The sequence below is a fragment of the Pteropus alecto genome, unplaced genomic scaffold (genome assembly GCF_000325575.1).
Source record: "Pteropus alecto unplaced genomic scaffold, ASM32557v1 scaffold45, whole genome shotgun sequence".
NCBI lineage: Eukaryota > Metazoa > Chordata > Mammalia > Chiroptera > Pteropodidae > Pteropus > Pteropus alecto.
In genome coordinates this window covers 1,723,435-1,742,929 of record NW_006442491.1, presented here as the reverse complement: position 1 = coordinate 1,742,929, position 19,495 = coordinate 1,723,435, and the positions used below count along the sequence as shown (strand labels likewise).

General features: G+C 35.7%; 1 protein-coding gene and 1 pseudogene across 1 annotated transcript in view; both read left to right on the top strand.

Annotated features, from left to right (window-relative positions):
- Positions 1–19,495, top strand: part of XRN2 (5'-3' exoribonuclease 2) — a 76,432-nt gene that overhangs the window by 31,483 nt on the left and 25,454 nt on the right. Inside the window, exons 23-27 of the mRNA XM_006921547.3 lie at positions 23–102; positions 1,355–1,411; positions 11,399–11,467; positions 11,563–11,694; positions 13,877–14,004. Coding sequence (XP_006921609.1) covers positions 23–102; positions 1,355–1,411; positions 11,399–11,467; positions 11,563–11,694; positions 13,877–14,004 — 466 coding nt within the window. The remainder of the gene's footprint in view (positions 1–22; positions 103–1,354; positions 1,412–11,398; positions 11,468–11,562; positions 11,695–13,876; positions 14,005–19,495) is intronic.
- LOC112471146 lies at positions 14,804–14,919 on the top strand (annotated as a pseudogene).

Here is a 19,495-nt window from a genome sequence, read left to right as displayed (position 1 = left end):
TCAGGAATACATTTTTCCATAGCCAATGGATGTACCACCTGAACTATGTCATGGGATTCAAGGAAAGTTTTCCTTGGATGAAGAAGCCATTCTTCCAGATCAGTAAGTGTTCATTTGTGTATAATTGAGGTGACTGGGACTAAGTTTAGTTAGCATTTTTACCTTGTTGCCTAAATGTTTTATTTTCTAGTAATAGTGAGAAAATAGTGAGAAAACAAAACAACAACAAAAAACCTGTTGGACTAAAAAAGACTTGGGCAAAGCTGTATAACATAATAGCTATATCACTTTGTGCAGGGAGCCTAGGGGATCCCTAAAACCTTTTCAGGAGATACACAAAGTTAAAAATATTTTCATACTAATACTAAGATGTCATGATGTTACTTGCTTTTGTCACTCTCTTTCTCTCTTGACCGTACGGTGGACTTTTCCAGAGGCTAAATGTAGTGTGATATCTCAAGAAATTGAATCAGAAGCAGATAAGAGAATCCAGCTATTAAGATAAATTTTCAAAAATGTAAAACAGCGATGTTCTTCTCACTTATTTTTGTTTTGCTTTGTAAAATTATTGTTTTCATAAAAAATGTTATTTAAATTAACAGATAATGGGTTTATTCCTGATATCTTTAAATTAATATTTTTAAAATTTCTTAGTTTTGATTTTTAATAGGCAAATATTGATAGATATTACCAACATAAACAAAACTCTTTGGGCTCCTTAGTTTTTAAGAGTGTAAAAGGATTCTGAGATCAGAGTTTGAGAACCGCATTTCACGGGTTTACATCTAGGAATATAATTGCTGATCGTAGAGTAGGTATTTGTATCTTCATTTTTTTTAGATACAATCTTGTGGTTTTCCAAACTGATGACACTGTTTTATAATCTCGGTGGCAGTTTATGAGATATCTTGTTACTCTCAGTTCTTGCAAAGCCTTGGAATTGTCACAACCTTAATTTTTGTCAATCTGATGGATGCTTATTGGCACTTTATTGTAGTTTATAGTTGCATTTCTCTGATTACTAATGAGAATAAAGCCATATTTGATTTTCTTAATTTATAAAATACTTGTTCTGTGTTTCTGTTCATTTATTTGTCCCTCCTGTCCTTTCTTTTTGGTTTGTAGATATTGTTTACAAATTCCAATTTAAGCCCTTTGCCCATAATTGTTTTCTGTTAATGAGATTACAAACAAGAGAGACTGGGTCCTAAAGATAGAAACGATTATATTGTTTTAGTTGGTGTATTTTAATGATTTCTCTTTCCTAAAGTCTAACAAACAGCACCATCTTATTTCCACTTAGCTAAAAGGTTATACTTTACAACTAGATGCTTCTTCACTTTTTTCTCTTTAGAATCGTATGTTCTCCTGTTCCCATGTTACGGGATCTGACACAGAACGTTGCGATCAGGTAAGTTTTCCAAAATTCATGTCATTCAGAACACAGCTCTGAATTTGCAAATAAGTTTAAGAAGACTTGCGATTCACAAGGAAATAGCAGCTATTATTCCATCAATCCTTTTGAGTTTGGAGAAGTCGCTGTGTAGCAGACCTCAGAGCAGAGCCTCTTGACTTTAAATTATGTATATTGTTAAGGTTACTGATTTAACAAGCTTGCCTCTCTGTTTTTTGGTTTCCCCTGACAACTTCTGATTCTTCCCAGATTAAGGAAAGTGGGCAGTAGAAAATCGGAGTTTCTAGGAATGATTTGCTATATAGGAGCAAACAGAGCTCCACATACCAGAGGCCTATACAGCTTCACTATAAATTAACAGATTATCTTAATTATATTTATAATTGTGGCCCTGCAGAGTTTAAAAACAAAACCGTTGAATACTTTATTTTGGTTAAGATGAGATAGAATGAATTTGTGGTAATTCCAATCAGCAGTTATTATAAACTTAAAGGACTAATTTCTGCTATCTGGAAAACTTATTTATACCTCATTTTTTCAATGTCGATAGTGTTTTCTATTGAGTAAAGATAATGTAAAATATAATATGACTGTTTAGAATAAAAATCAAACTTACTACTTATTTCTATAATTATTGTGTATAATTACTAATCTCCATGTCAGAGTTTATGTTGTCCCTTTCTTCAGTCTTTAGACAAGAATAAGGCAAACACACCCTAGTCATTTCAAGGATTTCATAAAAGCTATTTGTGAATCCTCCTTTCCAACTCGTTCTTATTATTGCTCTGACTCTCAGGAAATAGTTTAGATTTTACATAGATTTCTCATTGTGAAGTATAAGCATGTTTATTTTCCTATCTTTAATGGCTTTAGATAGCAACTGCCATTCTAGAAAGGCTTTATTTAAAGAAAACCATTATGAATCTGGAAAGTCTTCCTAGATTAGTTGCTTTTATTTATCTTTACACATAATTTTTCCTGGCTCTTTGTCTCTGGGCGCTTTTGTTAAAGGTGGAGTTCATAATTGTAAGCCATGCTCCTCTGCCCATCACAAACAGTCTGGCTCCCACAGATCCCATATGGACTCTGCGTTTTAACCTTTGGGGTCTCTGGCTTGCCACAGTACTTCAGACCTGTTAATCCCTCAAGTTTTCTCTTTGGATTGCTGCATGTTTCCTTGTCCTCCTCAATTTTTCTGCATGTTTTCAAGGGTCTTCCTGCCCAGTTCTCTAGAAATAGTTAATTCTACTTAACTTTGTAAATAGGATGGTCTTGCCCAAGGGAAGAGTTAAATAATTGACATATCCTGAAAATTTTGTTTTGTATGATGCTGTTGTTAGTTGAATGTTTCTGATCCTGAAAGTGCCTTTGATATTATTTGGTATAAACTGTGTTCACAAGATCATTAAATTTATAAAACAAAATTCAGATCCAGGTGCTCATTCAGGGATATGTTGAAATACCCTCCAAATAAAATTGACTTAATTGAGTTAATATCCTAGAGATTCATGGAAGACCATAGTTAATTACCTTATAAGGTAATTTTCAGCATTTTCTTTTGAGACTGAGATTCAGTTTACCACAGTTTTTGTGTGTTTGTTTCAGGGCTTGTTTTGTATCCAGTGTTGTTTTGCTTTATAAATAAAAATCTGAAAATATAGCTTGCAGTGCCAGTTGTCAGTTTTTTCTCACTATTTTGACTCCTAGCATTTTTTCCCCTTCTCTATTTGAATGCATTTACTATTCCATTCCATATTTGAAAAGTCATTTCCTCAAGTTGAGTGTTAGGTTGGTTCTTACCATCACATTAGGTCTTATCTGCAGTGTTGAGAAAGTATATTATAGAGGTTATTGACATGTCTTAAAGTCATAGAAGGAGCAGTAGAAAATATGGTTAGCTGTGACCTAGGAGATATTTTTTTCCAATTTCGATTCCATAAATCATTCAACCTATTAGTAGATTAACTTTGAATAGAATTGAACTGTCTCTCTTAATTTAACTCATTCTGCTCTTCCTCCACCATTGTAATTTGCTTAGACATAGTATTTATTTTTAGAGTAATCCTTTCTCAACTTTATATAAATCCTGTGTATGATTTTAAATTGCAGAAAGTCATTTTCCTGGTACAGCAGCACAATTTTGTACTTATCTAGAGTAGATACACACATATACACCTTTGTTTACCTCACACTCAGTATTCCAAGCTGACTTCTTTGTTCTGTGGCCCTCACCAGTTCTCCTTGCTGATCTCTCCTTTTTGTCCCTGGACCTCTTGTTTTCCCAGTTGCCGAGACTTAGGAGCCCATTATATGCTTTGGCTTCTCACTTTACGTTACTCCCAATGTCTGCACTGTTATTCTGGAACATTTTTTTCTTTTCAATTATTTTTTTATATCTGACTTTTTCCAGTGAGCCTGTTTTGTATTTTCTTCTCCTGGATTACTGTAGTGATCTCCCAGCTGATTTATTCCACTATCCTTCCCACTGAATATATTGGCCTGTGATATAAGGCTTATCTTTCTTAAACATTACCACCCCTCATAAATCTTTGGTTACTCTGTAGTGCCTGTAAAATTATACTCCTTTGCTTTTTCAAGGCCTGTCATAATTTGGCAAAGCTGTAGTTCTGTGCCTGAATCACCATAGTTCCTCAAGAACACCTCCTCCTTAACCAGGCTGGTTCCTTTTGTGCCTTCCATTCATTGTTTGGAATGCTCTTCCCTTTGTAAGCTACCCTTCATTACTTTTCTTCTATTCTGAAAGGTAATCTATAATTTATAATATTTTTTCCCCAGCTTTATTAAAGGATAATAGACAAATAATTGCTCATATTTATATTGTACAATTCAATTTTTTTTCAATTATACTTGGCATACAATAATATATTAGATTCAGTTGTACAGCATAGTGATTAGAGATCTATATAACTCATGAAGTGGTCACCCCACTAAATTAAATACCCCTCTTCCCCCTTACATATTTTTTACAATGTTTTTTTATTACGTTCCTTATGCTACACTTTATATTTCCATAATTATTTTCTATTCATTTGTACTTAATCCCTTTGCCATTTTTCATTGTCCCCTCAAACTTCCTCCTGTCTAGTAGCCCTCAGAATATTCTCTGTATCTATGAGTTCGTTTCTGTTTTCGTTGTTTATTTTGTTCTTTAGATTCCACATGTATGCAAAATCAGGTGGTATTTGACTTTCTCTGACTTACTTCATTCAGTGCAATACTCTAGATTCATCAAGGCAATATCTTTTTCTATCCCCTTTCTTTTAGTCTGTATCTTTTAAACTGAAGTGAGTCTCTTGTAGGCACCATATGTAAGTGTCTTGTTTTCTTATCCATTAAGTTTCCCCATCTTTTGGTTGGAGCACTAAATTCTTTTCATTTGAGGTACTTGTTGATAGGTATGTAGTTATTACCATTCTTTATTCATGTTTTTGATACAAGTTTTTCTTCTTAAAGAAGTCCCTCCAACATTTTCTCAAATACTGGCTTAGTGTTGATTAATTCCTTTAGCTTATTTTTGTCTGAGAAGCTCTTTATCTGTCCTTCAACTCTAAATGATAGCTTTGCTGGGTAATGTATTCTTGGGTGTAGATCCTGGATTTTCAACACTTTGAATATTTTGTGCCAAGCCTTTCTGTCCTGCAAAGTTTCTTTTGAATCAGCTGCCAGTCTTTTGGGTGCCCCCTTGTAGTTAACTAATTGCTTTTCTCTTGTTACTTTTAAAATTCTCTCTGTATTTAACCTTTGACATTAACCTTGGTGTGATCCTCTCTGGGTTAATTTCTTGGGGGGACTCTCTGATTTTCCTGGGGTTGTATGTCTTATTTCCTTCACTAGTTTGGGAAAGTTTCATTCATTATTTCTTCAAATATATATTCAACTTCTTGTTCCCCCTCTTCAGGTACCCCTGTGACATGGATGTCGATACCCTGAATTTTGTCCCATAGGCTCCTTAAATTATTATTATATTCTTGGTTACTTTTTTCTTGTTTTTCTGGTTGAGTGTCTTTGGCTTTCCCATTCTCTATATTGGTGTTTCAGTCCTCTTCTTCTACTTGGTTGATTCTCTCTACTGTACTCTTCATTTCAGATAATGTATTCATTTCTGACTGGTTCCCTTTTATAATTTCCATTTCCATTTTTACGTTTTTTTTATTTCTTTGTTAAAGTTTTCACTGAGTTCATCTACACTTCCCCTGAGTTCATTGAGCATATTTATGACCACTGTTTTGAACTCTACATCTGTTAGATTGCTTGACTGCACTTTTTCTTGATCTATGTTCTGCTCTTTCATATGGTTTCTGCTTCTTTGTCTTCTCATTTTGGCTGCCTTTCTGTGTGCGTTTCTATGTACTAAGCAAAACTCCCAAGTCTGCTGGTCTTATTAGCATAGCTTTGTGTAGTAGGTGTCCAGTGGCACAGTCCTGAGAGGGCTTCAGCTGCAGGCCAAGTTTAGCCCCAGTCTGTGCACCTTTGGGGCCACCTATTAAGATTCAGCAAGCAATTCACAGATGCTATGCTTACAGTTACATCAAGGGGCCATGCCAGAAACCGAGATCAGCTGTCACCAGTGTGAGTCTTGGCACTACTCAGGAAATGGCACAGGACTCCCCAAGGACACACCTGGATGTGGCTTGGGTGAGGCCATGAGTTGGGGAAGGCAGAGTTTCAGGGAATCTTCTAGGTGGAGCAACCTCTGTTATCCAGTTAGAGGACGTCTCAGCTATGGCAGCACTGTATCCACTCCCTGGGACGTGGGGAAAGCTCCACGGAGGAACAATGGATACCTTTGGCAATTCTGCCTGGGAAATAGCCTTGCCTCTAGTCCTCGCTCAGACAACTCAGTGTCCCCCTGTAAGTCCCTGGTGACCCCTGAGCAGCCGACCTGGCGCTGGTGCTCAGCGTGAGCAGGTCTATCACTGCAAAAGTTCACTGACGGACACTGCCCCCTTAAGAGGCGTCTGCTGCTGCTGGTTGCCACTGCCATAGCCTCTGTCCCACTCAGCCGCTTGGGACCGGGCAGCCTTGTGGCTTTGCCTCGTCCTCCCTGCAACCATTTTAGCATGATTTCTTATTTCTCTCCCTAGTTGTAGTGCTTCTGTTCATCTAGACCCCCAGGCGTCTCTGCTTACTGTTTGCTCTGTGTTTCCATCTCAACTTCGATGTGGTCGGAAGAGGAGATGAGTGAAGCTTCTATCATCTATGCCATTTTGCCTGGTTCTCAATTTATATAATCTTTACATATATTCTTTTCATCAGTAGCATTGTATAGCACCCAATATAGTTCTAAACTTAATGTAAAAGCTCAGTTGCTCGTAGTATTAGAACCAGTGTTTACCAAAGCCTCTGAAGAGCCCAAACTTATTTCTTCAGAGAAATGTTTCTCAAACTTTCTGTATTCACTTTTGGGTGTATCAGGCAAGGGATAGAATGTTTTATCTCTTCAAGGAGATTTTTTTTTTTTTTAAATAGATGTATGTGAAGATGGATTTTTTAAATGTAATCATTACTTCAGTGATTGTAAGACTTGTGGTTGGCAAGCAAATAACTCGAAATCCAGCGCCTGAAAGGAAGTGGAGACATGCAATCAGTAACAGGCTTAATGGTTGGAAACTCTCAGAAAGGTTTAACTTTCACTGCCTATAATACTTAACAAGACACTGAACCAGTTAACCTCTTCTGATAGAATGTCAGAAAAGACATCTCAAGTCCTGTAAACTCTTTGTTTTAAAATGTCAAGTATATGCAAGAACAGTTTACACTGGTATGCTGATTTAGCATTAATTATAGAATGTGTCAGGGTAAGGTAGAATAAAAATGAGACATGATATTTGGAGTTTTCTGCTTTTCTTTGTGAAGTGTGCTAGCACTCTCAAACAATAATAGGACTTAAAATGGCATTTCTAAGGATAATTCTTAAAGTGAATTGATTCCAAAAAAAGTGTTGTACATTCTATTCCTTTTTTTAATTAAGACTTTGCTATAGTATTTTCTTCTTACAAATAGTTTTAAAGTGCTACTTATGATACAGATAAAAGCACTGTTCAGTTTCCTTACTTTGAATGATGCTTAGGTTTTAATTTTTTATTTATTTTGTCCTTGGTGTGTTTTTTAAGACAATTGAGTAAAAAAATAATAGGGAGGTTGCCTGTCAAGGGTTGGATCCATTGTATTATTCCTGGGTCAGAGCTGATCTGGTGCATAGAAGCTTATGCTGAGTGAGTAAGCACTATTCCACCTGGAAGAAGTGATTGAAAACACTTCTCCTGATTACCAAATTACATTTAACTTAATATAAATCAAAATACAATTTTCTTAACCTCAAGTAGGCAGCCTGTTGAGTGCATCGGCTGTTCTGTTAACTCATTTCCTCCCTGAGAGTGGTGCTTTCTTGTCAGTGTACTGCTTTCCCTCCCCTGATAAACTCTCTACAATTAATCCCTTTTGTTTCTGATGGTTAAAATTTGTCAATGAGTAATCTGAATTTTTTACCTTGATTATTCCCAGTATTTGTATTTCTATATTTTATTATAATAAAATTATTTCCATTGTATTTAGTACTCTACCTGTAAGAATTTGAATTATATAAATCTGAAGAAAATGAAGGAAATTCTAAAGTTTGGATCCAAATGAAAGTTACTCTTTGATTTTTTCCTAATGGGTTCCTGTCTAGTTTACCTGTTTCACTTTTAGTAGGTTTGTTTAAGTTGTAGCTTCTATTAGCACATTGGAAAAGTACATTTGAGTTGTGCTCCAGCTTTTGTTATTTAATTTCTGAAAACAATAATAGTTCTTAGTATATATTTTTGGGAACAAATTAAAATACCCCAAATCTCTCAACCAGTGAAAGCTTAACTCATTTTAGGAGAGAGTAAGTCTCTAATTGTTCTCAAAGATCTAACAGAAAAGAGTGCTTTAATTTTTGAGATTATAATGTTCCTTGTCCTCCAAACTTATTTTTGGATACTTCTTTCCTGTCTCCTAATGGTTTGTACCATGTATCACTTTGTTGAGTGTGGCTCTGAGAGGAAGGAAGGAAGATCTTGAAGATTGTTTTCCCATTAGCTTGGAAATTTTTTTCCTTTTAGAGCATGAGCATGAATAGTGGAATTTTTAAAACAATTTTATTGAGGAATAATTGACATACAGTAAAGTATACATTTTTGACAAATAGGCAGATTTGTCTTCTCACACATTAGTTTCAGCTGTCTTATTAAATCTCTTGTTATAACCATGGTCCTTCAAGAGAGATTACCTCTGTACCCCAGAATTATCTCTTTTCACTGGGCGCATCCTACTTTGGCCATTTCCTCATTTTCTTAGTTTCACCTTTTTCTGTGTATGACTTGCAGATTTTCGTCTTTAGTCCTCCTCTTCTGAATATATTCTTCATTCCATTTCTAGCCCTGCCATTACTTTTGTTTGCCCAACTTTTCCACCTCATGCACATGTTGAAGACTCTTTTTGATCCTCCCCTCCTTATACACTACTACTGGGTGATTCTTTCTGAGTTACATCTTTGGTTGCTTTTACTCTCTTATTGACTGAGGTGGCTTCACGTTGTGCTCATAACAAGCCCTTCACAACAGTATCCCAGTTCAAGCAGTCTTCTGTTCACATACTTTTGCACCCCAATCTAACCCTTCTCAACTGGAGTACTACCTGAAAATTAAATCTGAGAACTTAAAGCATTTGTTACATATAATGAATCGGTTTCTGTTCTGTGCCTTTAGAATGATAGTAGTTACCATTCTGTGATATCTATTCAGTGATACTAGTATCTTCCTTGGGAGAATTGAGAATGTAGTCACTCAAATCATTTTATGAAGGCTTACTTCTCTCTCATATTCCCATCGAGAAGGCCGCTCCAATTAAACTGAGCTACTCCTTGGTTCTTGGACCCCTTTCCATGTCTTTGTTCCATTTATTTCCTCTGCATTCCTGTAACCAATTCTGTCCCACCTTAAACCTCAACCTTTTGGATGATATTTTCCTTGGTCCCAGGTGAGAGAATCCCCTTCCTCCTCCCCCACATACACATGCTTTTAGCCCACACAGAGACTTGCATGTGGAAGGCACGTGCACGCACATGCTTTGAGTCAGCATCTTTTCTGTGCCTGTTACTGCCTTTTCCACTTTCTTCCTTATAAAACTGTTATTAAACATTTCCTGTGTCCCTTATTAGAAAGGGAGGCAGGCCTGATGTGTTTGTACCTCCACTCCCACCATGAGACCATGTATGTCTGTGGTCCCTAACCTTTTTGGCACCAGAGACTGGTGCTCCTCTGAGAACCTAGTGCCCGATGATCTGAGGTGGAGCTGAGAAAGAGAAGCTAGTACTGGAGAGCGGCTGCAAATACAGAGATGAAGTTTCGCTCTGCTCACCCATCACTCACCTCCTGCTGTGCGGCTCAGTTTGTAATAGGCCATGGACCCCATACCAGTCCGCAGCCCAGGGACTGGGGACCTCTGATATATGCACTGGGCACTCTAAAAGTTTGTTTAGTAAACTGCTGAGAACCCTGCAAACACAGAGAGAACTACTTTGAGACACTTTAGTTGCAAGTCTTGCTTTATTACCAATTTTCTCTCTTTACTTTGTATGGGCCCTCATAAGCCCAAATAACTTCTGTTTTCTCTATCACCCCCTTAAACTTTTAACACTGCCTGTCTTGACTTGCCCTGCCTAAGCCACCTTGCTCAATAGAAAACGTGAGGTACAAATAGTTTCTAGTGAAAAATGAGTTGTAAGAGGAACAGATTGAGTAAATAAAGTGTTGCTCAGATGTTCTTGAACTCATAGCATTTTTATTATAAATGAAACTATTTTTATGTACTTAAAATATACAGTTAAATCCTACTGCAATAAAATTTCTCTATAACAGATGAGCCCTAAAGTGGCAGTATTTGAAGAGGAAAAAAATTAACTCTAAAATATCAAAACAGTTCAGTTAAACCTTTTTTAACTGATTGCAACTGTAATTTGTACTCATTGGAGGAATTTTAGAAAACATAAAGTACAAAGGAGATGGTTGATTATACAGAGAATATCATTGGTAACCCTTGGGTAAATATGTGTCTCGTCTGTTGTGCATATATTTTCCTATATCATTGTTCTATTACTAAAATGTTTAAAATATCTACTGAGTATTCCAATTTAATGAAGAACCATAGTTTCTTTAACCATTCCACTATTATTCACATACTTAGGTTTTATAGTTTTTCCGTATTATGAATACCGATGTTATAAGCATACTTAAGTATAAATCAGACACATCTAGAGTTCCAGAGAGGCTTTGCTGTGTCAGAAGAAAGACTTACGCACTTACCAATCTTTGACATAGACACATACACATATCACCAGAAAGGAAGTTTGACCCAGGTTATTATACTCAAAGGATGAATGTACAGCCTTCTAAAATTGTGACTTGTTTTATTGTCAAAGAAACACACATTAGTAGAGCAGGATACAAGTTTACAACTGGGAAGTTTAGTGTTTTTACCCCTACAGATTATTTGTGTTTATTTTTTGATTTAACAAATTTTTCTGTTGTTGTTTGCATCTTGTCCTTATTTTAGCAAGAGCTGCTCATCCCTAAAATGCTAGCAGGAGAGTCTTTGCCAGGGCCTGGAACGGAATCAGAGGTGTTTTTTGTTGTTGTAGATCTCTTCAGCCTGTCTCTAATATTATTAGAATTTCTCTAGTGTTGAGCAATGTCTACTGTTTCTCTGTGATCATCCACAGCTAGAACATGGCTCTTCCCACAGAGTTACATGAAGGCTATGTACTAGGAATTAATGGCAGTTTGGTTGAAAATATTTAGACATTTGGCAAAATTATTGACAAATAATTTTTGGAGAAGACTTGAACTTTATTGTTTAAACAGGATTATTACCTCAGTTTACATGACTGTTAAGCCAGCCTAATGCAATAAAATCATTAAATTGTGTATTGTTCTCTTCTAGTATTAATTTTAAAGACCCACAGTTTGCTGAAGATTACGTTTTTAAAGCTGTAATGCTTCCAGGAGCAAGGTAACAATAATGTAGTTACAAAATACAAGCTATCTAGATTTATTTTGTATGAACAATGTTCATCCCTGTTTTCTCTTTTATTTTCTGATGGTCAGAAAACCAGCACCAGTACTGAAACCTAGTGACTGGGAAAAATCCAGCAATGGACGGCAGTGGAAGCCCCAGCTTGGCTTTAATCGGGACCGGCGGCCTGTCCACCTGGACCAGGCAGCATTCAGGACTTTGGGGTGAGTTGTAGGTTTCTATCCTTTGTATATTTTGCTTTTTCTGAATCATCCACAAAGTATTGAGCCAGTATTTATGCCATTGATATTTAAGATAATATTAAATACAACTTTTTTGCAGATATTTTAATGACTTTTCTGCTTTTCAGTTTTTAAAATTCACTTGTTTCTGTGGTTTACATATTGCTTTATGTGTTGCTTGAGAATTCCACTATTTTCTCAGGAGATTTTGCTATCTTTCTGACAGTTGTTTCAAAAGAATACATTCTCTTTACCCTCAAGAAAGTTTTAGCTGAATTAATGTGTGACAGAATCCGTTTAAAGTGTTGGCCAGTTCATTGGTACAGAGAGCCACCAGTCTCCTAGATTGTTGCTTAAAGTATTCAACAGTGATATCTGTTGTTGCTTGAATTTTTCATTTCTTTGCCTGTCAGTTAGATTGAATCTCTTTTAATATGTCTGTTGGTAATTTGTATTTCGTTTTCTGTGAATTTCTGATTTTTATCCTTTGCCCTTATTAGCTATTGAATTGCTTTTTTCCTGGTTACACAGAACTATTTATAGAGAGGGGACTTTAAAACAATAGATTAAAAGCTGGATTAAAAGGGCAACAGGCTGGGAGAAATATGGATGAGTTATTGTTTATTAATTAATAATGATAACTCATATATAGATATTTCCAATTCATAGGAAAACCTTAAGATTCAACACGAGATTTTGGCATTGGATTGCCATCAGCATGTACTTATAAAGTGAATTGTAAAGGACAGTGTGGCATAGCAGTTAAGAGCATGCGCTCGGGATCCTAAATGTCTGGATTCAGATGCCTTTCTACCACTAGATATTTTTCTACAAGTTACTGAACTGTCCTATGCCCCCGTTTCCTGTGTGTAAAATAAGAGTGATAAATTCACCTACTTCATGAAGTTTTGTGAGGATTAAGTGAGTTAATATTTACTGAATGCTTAGAATAGTTCCTCAACCCTATGGAAATGTTATCTGTTATTGTGGTTGGTTGTTTTGGAAGTCTTTATTCCTAATAGTAAAAAAAAAAAAAAAAAAATTGCAAATTTAAAATATTCTTAAGAAACTTTTTACATTATTTCAACTGTTTTGGAAAGCAACATAGAAGTACCTCTAAATAGAGTTCTGAGTTCTGAAGATACTCTTAACTTTGATCCAAATTCCTTCTTGGAATATATCCTGCGAAAATAATTTTAGATGAGCATAAAGTTATATGCCAAAATATCTCCAGTGCATTGTTATCTATACTACTACTACTACTAAATTAGAGGAGTGATTTAGTAAAATATGAGACATCAACATGGTAAAGTATTCCATGCATGTTACAGTTATGAAGACTATGAAAGATATAGGGAAATGTTTGATATAGTTTAGTAAATTGAAAATAGCAAGATATAGAGTATTAGTGTAGACAGTTGGCCCTCTGTGTCCCCAAGTTTTACATCTGCAGATTCAACCGACTATGGATGGAAAATATTGGGGGGAATATCTCCGACAGTTTCAAAAAGCAAAACTTGAATTTGATATGTGCTGAGTACTACACTGAATCCATATGAATGAAGTGATGTGTAGACATACCCTGCTGTAACTTATATGCAAGTGTAGGTTATATGCAGATACTACACCATTTTATGTAAGGGACTACTCAGATTTTGATATCCCCAACTGGTCCTAGAACCAGGCGCCCACAAATATCAAGAGACAACTGTACAGTAATAGAAAAAACTGAAATGTAATGCAAAAAAAGTACTTTTTTTTTTTTGCTTAAAGTAATATATATTTAAATGATTATCCATTAAGAATCTTGGTGTGACAAATGAACGTTTGCTGTCACCATTAATATCAGGTACTGTTTTAAACTTTGTTAATCTTTTAAATTTGCATTATCTTAATCAGATCTAGTAGTAAAGAGATGGCTGCTAGCACTTGTTTAATTTGTGTCAGTTGTGATGTGATGGATATATCTAGATATACTTTTTTTTCTGGTTGTATCTCAGTACCACCTAAATGAAGCCAGGCATTGCTTTAGGTAGGAACCTATGGTTCTGTGAAGAACTTGGCATTTTCCTTACCCTTTATAATTTGTTTTGTGGATAGAAGTGGTTCAGAAATGTTAATCATGAAAACTAATTACATGGCATTTGGATTGCTCCCTTTACAGCCATGTTATGCCGAGAGGCTCAGGAACTGGAGTTTACAGTAATGCTGCACCACCACCTGTGACTTATCAGGGAAACTTATACAGGCCGCTGTTGAGAGGACAAGCCCAGATTCCAAAACTCATGTCAAGTAAGCTTTTACTAATTAGTTATTTTACATGCTAAATAAATTACAACAAAGGTTGGTTTTTAATCTTCATTGCTATTGTATCAGTGCAGAGATAGTGGACTTAAAAACAATTTAGAAGAATTATAAGAGACTACTTCATATAGTCTTCAGACATTTTTACTGTATACAGTTAATTGAATATCTGAATTGGATTTCTTATTTTCATTTATAAATCTTTTGAGTGAACATATGCAAAAAGATATGTGGAATGCTTGCTGTTTGTAGTGGGGCAATTAAATCACGTGCAGTAAATATGGAATAACAACCATTTAATTGAGAGATAGCAATATCCCTTTTTTGAACAAATTGTATCTCAGTACCACTAATTATATGACATTTGAATTCTCTGGAAAAGGGAGAAAATAGTTGAATGTTATAGGCTTCATAGATTTACACTAATTTTAAATTGTATCCCAATTTAATATTATTTTTGAGCTCTATGGCCATGCCCATTTATCAAGAAAGTCTAAGTCATATGCCAGGTTTTCAAAACCACTTTCTTCATGAAGCCCTTGCTTCTTCATTCCTGGTTGTCTGGTTATTATCCAGCCAGGCAACATGGGAATGACAGGACAAGAGAGTGTGGCAAAATTCTAACATTTGTTAAATATAAGTGTCATATGATTTCAGTATTTTTCTGAATGTTTGAAATATTTCATAAAAAATTTTTTAGGATGTAGTTTCATAGTATAGTGGTTAATGCATCTGCTTTACACACAGAAGGCCTTGGGTTCATGCCCCAGTAGAGCCACAGTCCATGGTCTAGGGCCATGCCACCCTGAACAAGCCTGATGTCTGATCTCAGAAGCTAAGCAGGGTTGGGCCCGGTTAGTACTTGGATGGGAGACCACCTAGGAAGACCAGGTGCTGTAGGCATAAATAATAATAATAAATAATAATAAATTTTTTTTAAAGGCTCTATTCCCTCTGCTGTACATTATATCCTTATGACTTATTTTATAACTGGAAGTTTGTATGTCCTTATTCCTTCTCCTTTCCTGCCCATCCCTCACCTCCCTCTTCTCTGGCAGCCATCAGATTGTTCTCTGTATCTTTGAGTTTGTGTTTCGTTTATTCATTTGTCTTGTTTCTTAGATTCCACATGTAAGTGAAATCATATGATGTTTGTCTTCCTTTGTCTGACTTATGTCACTTAGCATAATACTCTCAGAATCCCTCCATGTTGTTAGTCCGTAGTGTAGTGGTTAGCACATCTGCTTTGCACGCAGAAGGTCCTGGGTTTGCCCCCCAGGTGGAGCCACGGACCATATCCCGGGTGCACCAGACCCCGGGTGCACACCGTGAGCATGTGGGAGGAGACACTTCGACTTCAGAGGTCCAGTTCTTAAGGGGAAATGGCAACATCCATAGGTCTTTTCTTATTAAAGTTGATAATCATATTGACTACTTTAAGAGTATATCATGTAAATGTATAGTGTGTGTGTATATACATATATATGTATATATAAATATACATATATATTTTATGGCTGAGTATTATTCATTGTGTGTGTGTATATGTGTGTGTGTGTGTATATGTATATATAGGTAGGTGTGTATATGTATATACACACACACACACATACACACACACCATATCTTCTTTATTTATTCCTCCGTTGATGGATCTAGGTTGCTTTTATACCTTGGCTATTGTAAACAATGCCATAATGAACTTACGGGTACATATATCTTTTCGAATCTGTTTTCATTTTCTTCAGATAAATACCCAAAAGTGGAAATGCTGGTTATACAGTTGCTTTATTTTTAATCTTTTAAGGAATCCCCATACTGTGTTTCCAAGGGTAGGTGTTAAATCTTCTTTGAATGCTTGACAAATCACCTGTGAAGCTGCCTGATCCTGGACTTTTGTTTTTGGGAGTTTTTGGATTATTGATTCAATTTTGTTATTAGTGATCAGTCTGTTCAGGTTTTCTATTCTTGATTCAGTCTTGGAAGAGTGTATGTTTCCAGGAATTTATCCATTTCTTCTGTCTTGTCCAATTTGTTGTCGTATAATTGTTCACAGTATTCTTTTATAATCCTTTGTGTGTTTTTGGTTGTCACTTTCTTTTCTGATTTTATTTATTTGGGCCCTCTCTTTTTCTTGATGAGTCTGGCTCAAGATGTATCTATGTTGTTTATCTTTCAAAGAACCAGCTGTTAGTTTTGTTGATCTTTTATATTTTTTGTCTCTATTTTATTTATTTTTGCTCTGATCTTTATTATTTCCTTCTTTCTACTCACTTTGGGCTTTGTTTGGTCTTGTTTTTCTAGTTCTTTTAGATGTAAGTTTAGATTGTTTTATTTAAGATTTTTCATGTTTCTTCCAGTAGGCCTTTATTGCTATGAATTTCCCTCTTAGAACTGCTTTTGCTGTGTCCCAAAGATTTTGGATTACTGTTTCCATTTTCATTTATGTCAGATATTTTTTGATTTCCTCATTAATCCATTGATTGTTTAGTAGCATGTTGTTTATCCTTCGTATTTGTGTTTTTTCCAGTTTTCCTTATTGTAATTGATACTGTTTCATACTGTTGTGATCAGAGAAGATGGTTGATATGATTTCAGTCTTAAAATTACTGAGACTTTGTGGCTTAATATGTGGTCTCTCTTGGAAAATGTTTCATATGTACTTGGAAAAAAAATGTGTATTTTGCTGTTTTGGGATAGAACGTTCTGTAAATATCAAGGCTACTGTTTCCTTGTTGATTTTCTGTCTGGATGATCTATCTGTTGATATAAATGGGGTGTGAAAGTCCCCTATTATTATTGTATTACTGTCGTTTTCTCCCTTCATGTCTCCTAATAGTTGCTTTATGCATTTAGGTGTTCCCACATTGAGTGCGTAGATGTTGGCAAGTATTATATTCTCGTTAGATTGATCCCTTTATTATTACGTAATGCCCTTCTTTGTCTCTTGTTATTTACAGTCTTTGTTTGAAAGTCTGTTTTGTCTAAGTATTGCTACCCCAGCTTTCTTTTCATTTGCATGAAATATCTTTTTTTTATCCTTTCACTTGCAGTCTCTATGTGTCTCTCAATGTGAAGTGAGCCTCTTGTAGGCCACATATACACAGATCTTGTTTTTTATATTTGTTTAGCCACCCTATGTCTTCTGTTGGAGCATTTAGTCCACTTACACATTTAATGTAATTACAGATAGGTGTGTACTTGTTGCCATTTTATTGTTTTCTGGTTGTTTTGTGGTTCTTTGTTCCATTCTTCTTCTCTTGTTCTCTTGTACATTGATGACTTTCCTTAGTGATTTGTTTGAGATACTTTTTATTTTTTATGTATCTGTAAAAGATTTCAGAGTTGTGGTTACTATGAGATTCATATGTTTATAGCAGTCTGTTTTAAGTTAATGGTCACTTAAGTTCTAACATGTTCTAAAAGCACTACATTTTTTACTCACCCTTCTTACCATGTTTGTTTTTGACATCATTTTTACATCTTTTGTGTGTGTGTGTGTGTCCCTTAATTTATCACTGCAGTTATTCATGTTCTTGTTATTTTTCTCTCTTAACCTTCATACTAGCTTTGTAATTGGTTGATCCACTATATTTTAAAAGTGTTTGCCTTTATCACTTTTCTGTTTTGCTTTTATTTATTTTTATTTTGTCCTATATTTTCCATTTTTAGTTTTGCCCATTTCTGCTTAAAGCAGTCTCTTTAACATTTCTGTAATGCAGATTTATTGGCGGGGAACTCCTTTACCTTTTGCTTGTCTGGGAAACTTTATCTCTACTTCAGTTCTTTTTTTTTTTTTTAATTAAGTTTATTGGCGTAACATGGGTTAATACAATTATATAGTTTTCAGGTGTACATTATAATTTGACATCTATATATTCTATTGTGTGATTAGCACCCAAAGTCCAGGTTCCTTCAGCTACCATATATTTGATCCCCTTTACCCTCTTTACACTTCACCTACCCCCTTATATTTGACCCCACTTACCCTGTCTACCTCTCCCCTCTTCCCCTACCCCCTACCCTCTGGTAACTACTAGTCCATTGTCCATGTCCATGAGTCTCTGTTTGTTGTCCTGCTCATTTGTTGCTTTTAGGTTTATATCCCACATCTAAGTGATATCATGTGATTTTCTACTTTTTCAGTCTGGCTTATTTCACTTAGCATGATTATCTCAAGGTCCATCCATGTTGTTGCAAATGGCAGTATTTCATCTCTTCTTATGGCTAAGTAATATTCCATTGTATATATGTGCCACAGCTTCTTTAGCCAATCATCTATCATAGGACTCTTCGGTTGCTTCCATGTCCTGGTCACTGTGAATAATGCTGCTATGAACTTCGGTGTGCAAATATCTTTTCGGATATGGGTTTTCAAGTCTTTGGGGTAAATACCCAATAGTGGGATTGCTAGATCATATGGTAGATCAATTCTTAGTTTTTTGAGGAACCTCTATACTGTTTTCCATAGTGGCTGTACCAATTTGCAGCCCTACCAATAGTATATGAGGGTTCTTTTTTCTCCACATCCTCTCCAACATTTGTTATTACTTGTCCTGTTGATTATAGCTATTCTTACAGGTGTGAGATGGTATCTCATTGTGGTTTTGATTTGCATTTCCCTAATAGCTAGCAATGTTGAGCATCTTTTTATATATTTGTAGACCATTTGTATGTCCTCTAGGGAGAAGTGTCTGTTCAGGTCCTCTGCCCATTTGGATTGGATCATTTGTTTTTTTGTTGTTATTGTTATTGAGTCGTATGAGTTTTTTGTATATTTTGGATATTAGGCCCTTATCAGAGGCGCTGCTTGCAAATATATTTTCCCATTGAGATGGTTGTCTCTTTACATTGTTGACGATTTCTTTTGCTGAGCAGAAGCTTTTTAGTTTGATGAAGTCCCATTCGTTTATTTTTGCTTTTACTTCCCTTGCCTTTGAGGTCAAATTCATAAAATCCTCTTTAAGTCCAAGGTCCTTGAGTTTAGTTCCTATGTTTCCTTTTATGCATTTTATTGTTTCAGGTCTTATAGTCAGATCCTAAATCGATTTTGAGTTAATTTTGGTGTGTGGTGGTGGACAACAGCTTAGTTTCATTCTTTTGCTGGTGGCTTTCTAATTTTCCCAGCACACGCTTTCCGTTCTCCACTGTATGTGTTAGGCTTTCTTGTCAAAAACTATTTGCCCATTTAAATATGGGTTTACTTCTGGACTCTCAGTTCTGTTCCACTGGTCCGTGTGTCTGTTTTGCTGCTAATGCCATGTTGTTTTGATAACTGTCACTTTGTATTATAATTTGAATTCGGTCAGAGTGATGCCTGACCGAATTCCTTGCAAAAGGAATTATTTTTTCCACTTCTTTTTCTGACGCTTCATTATTAGAGTATAGGAAATTGAATGCGTCCACGGGGACCATTACGACCATCCCAGGCAGAAAGGTGAGGGAGAGGGAGGTGTCTGCTTCCGTCCTGAAGTCTGAT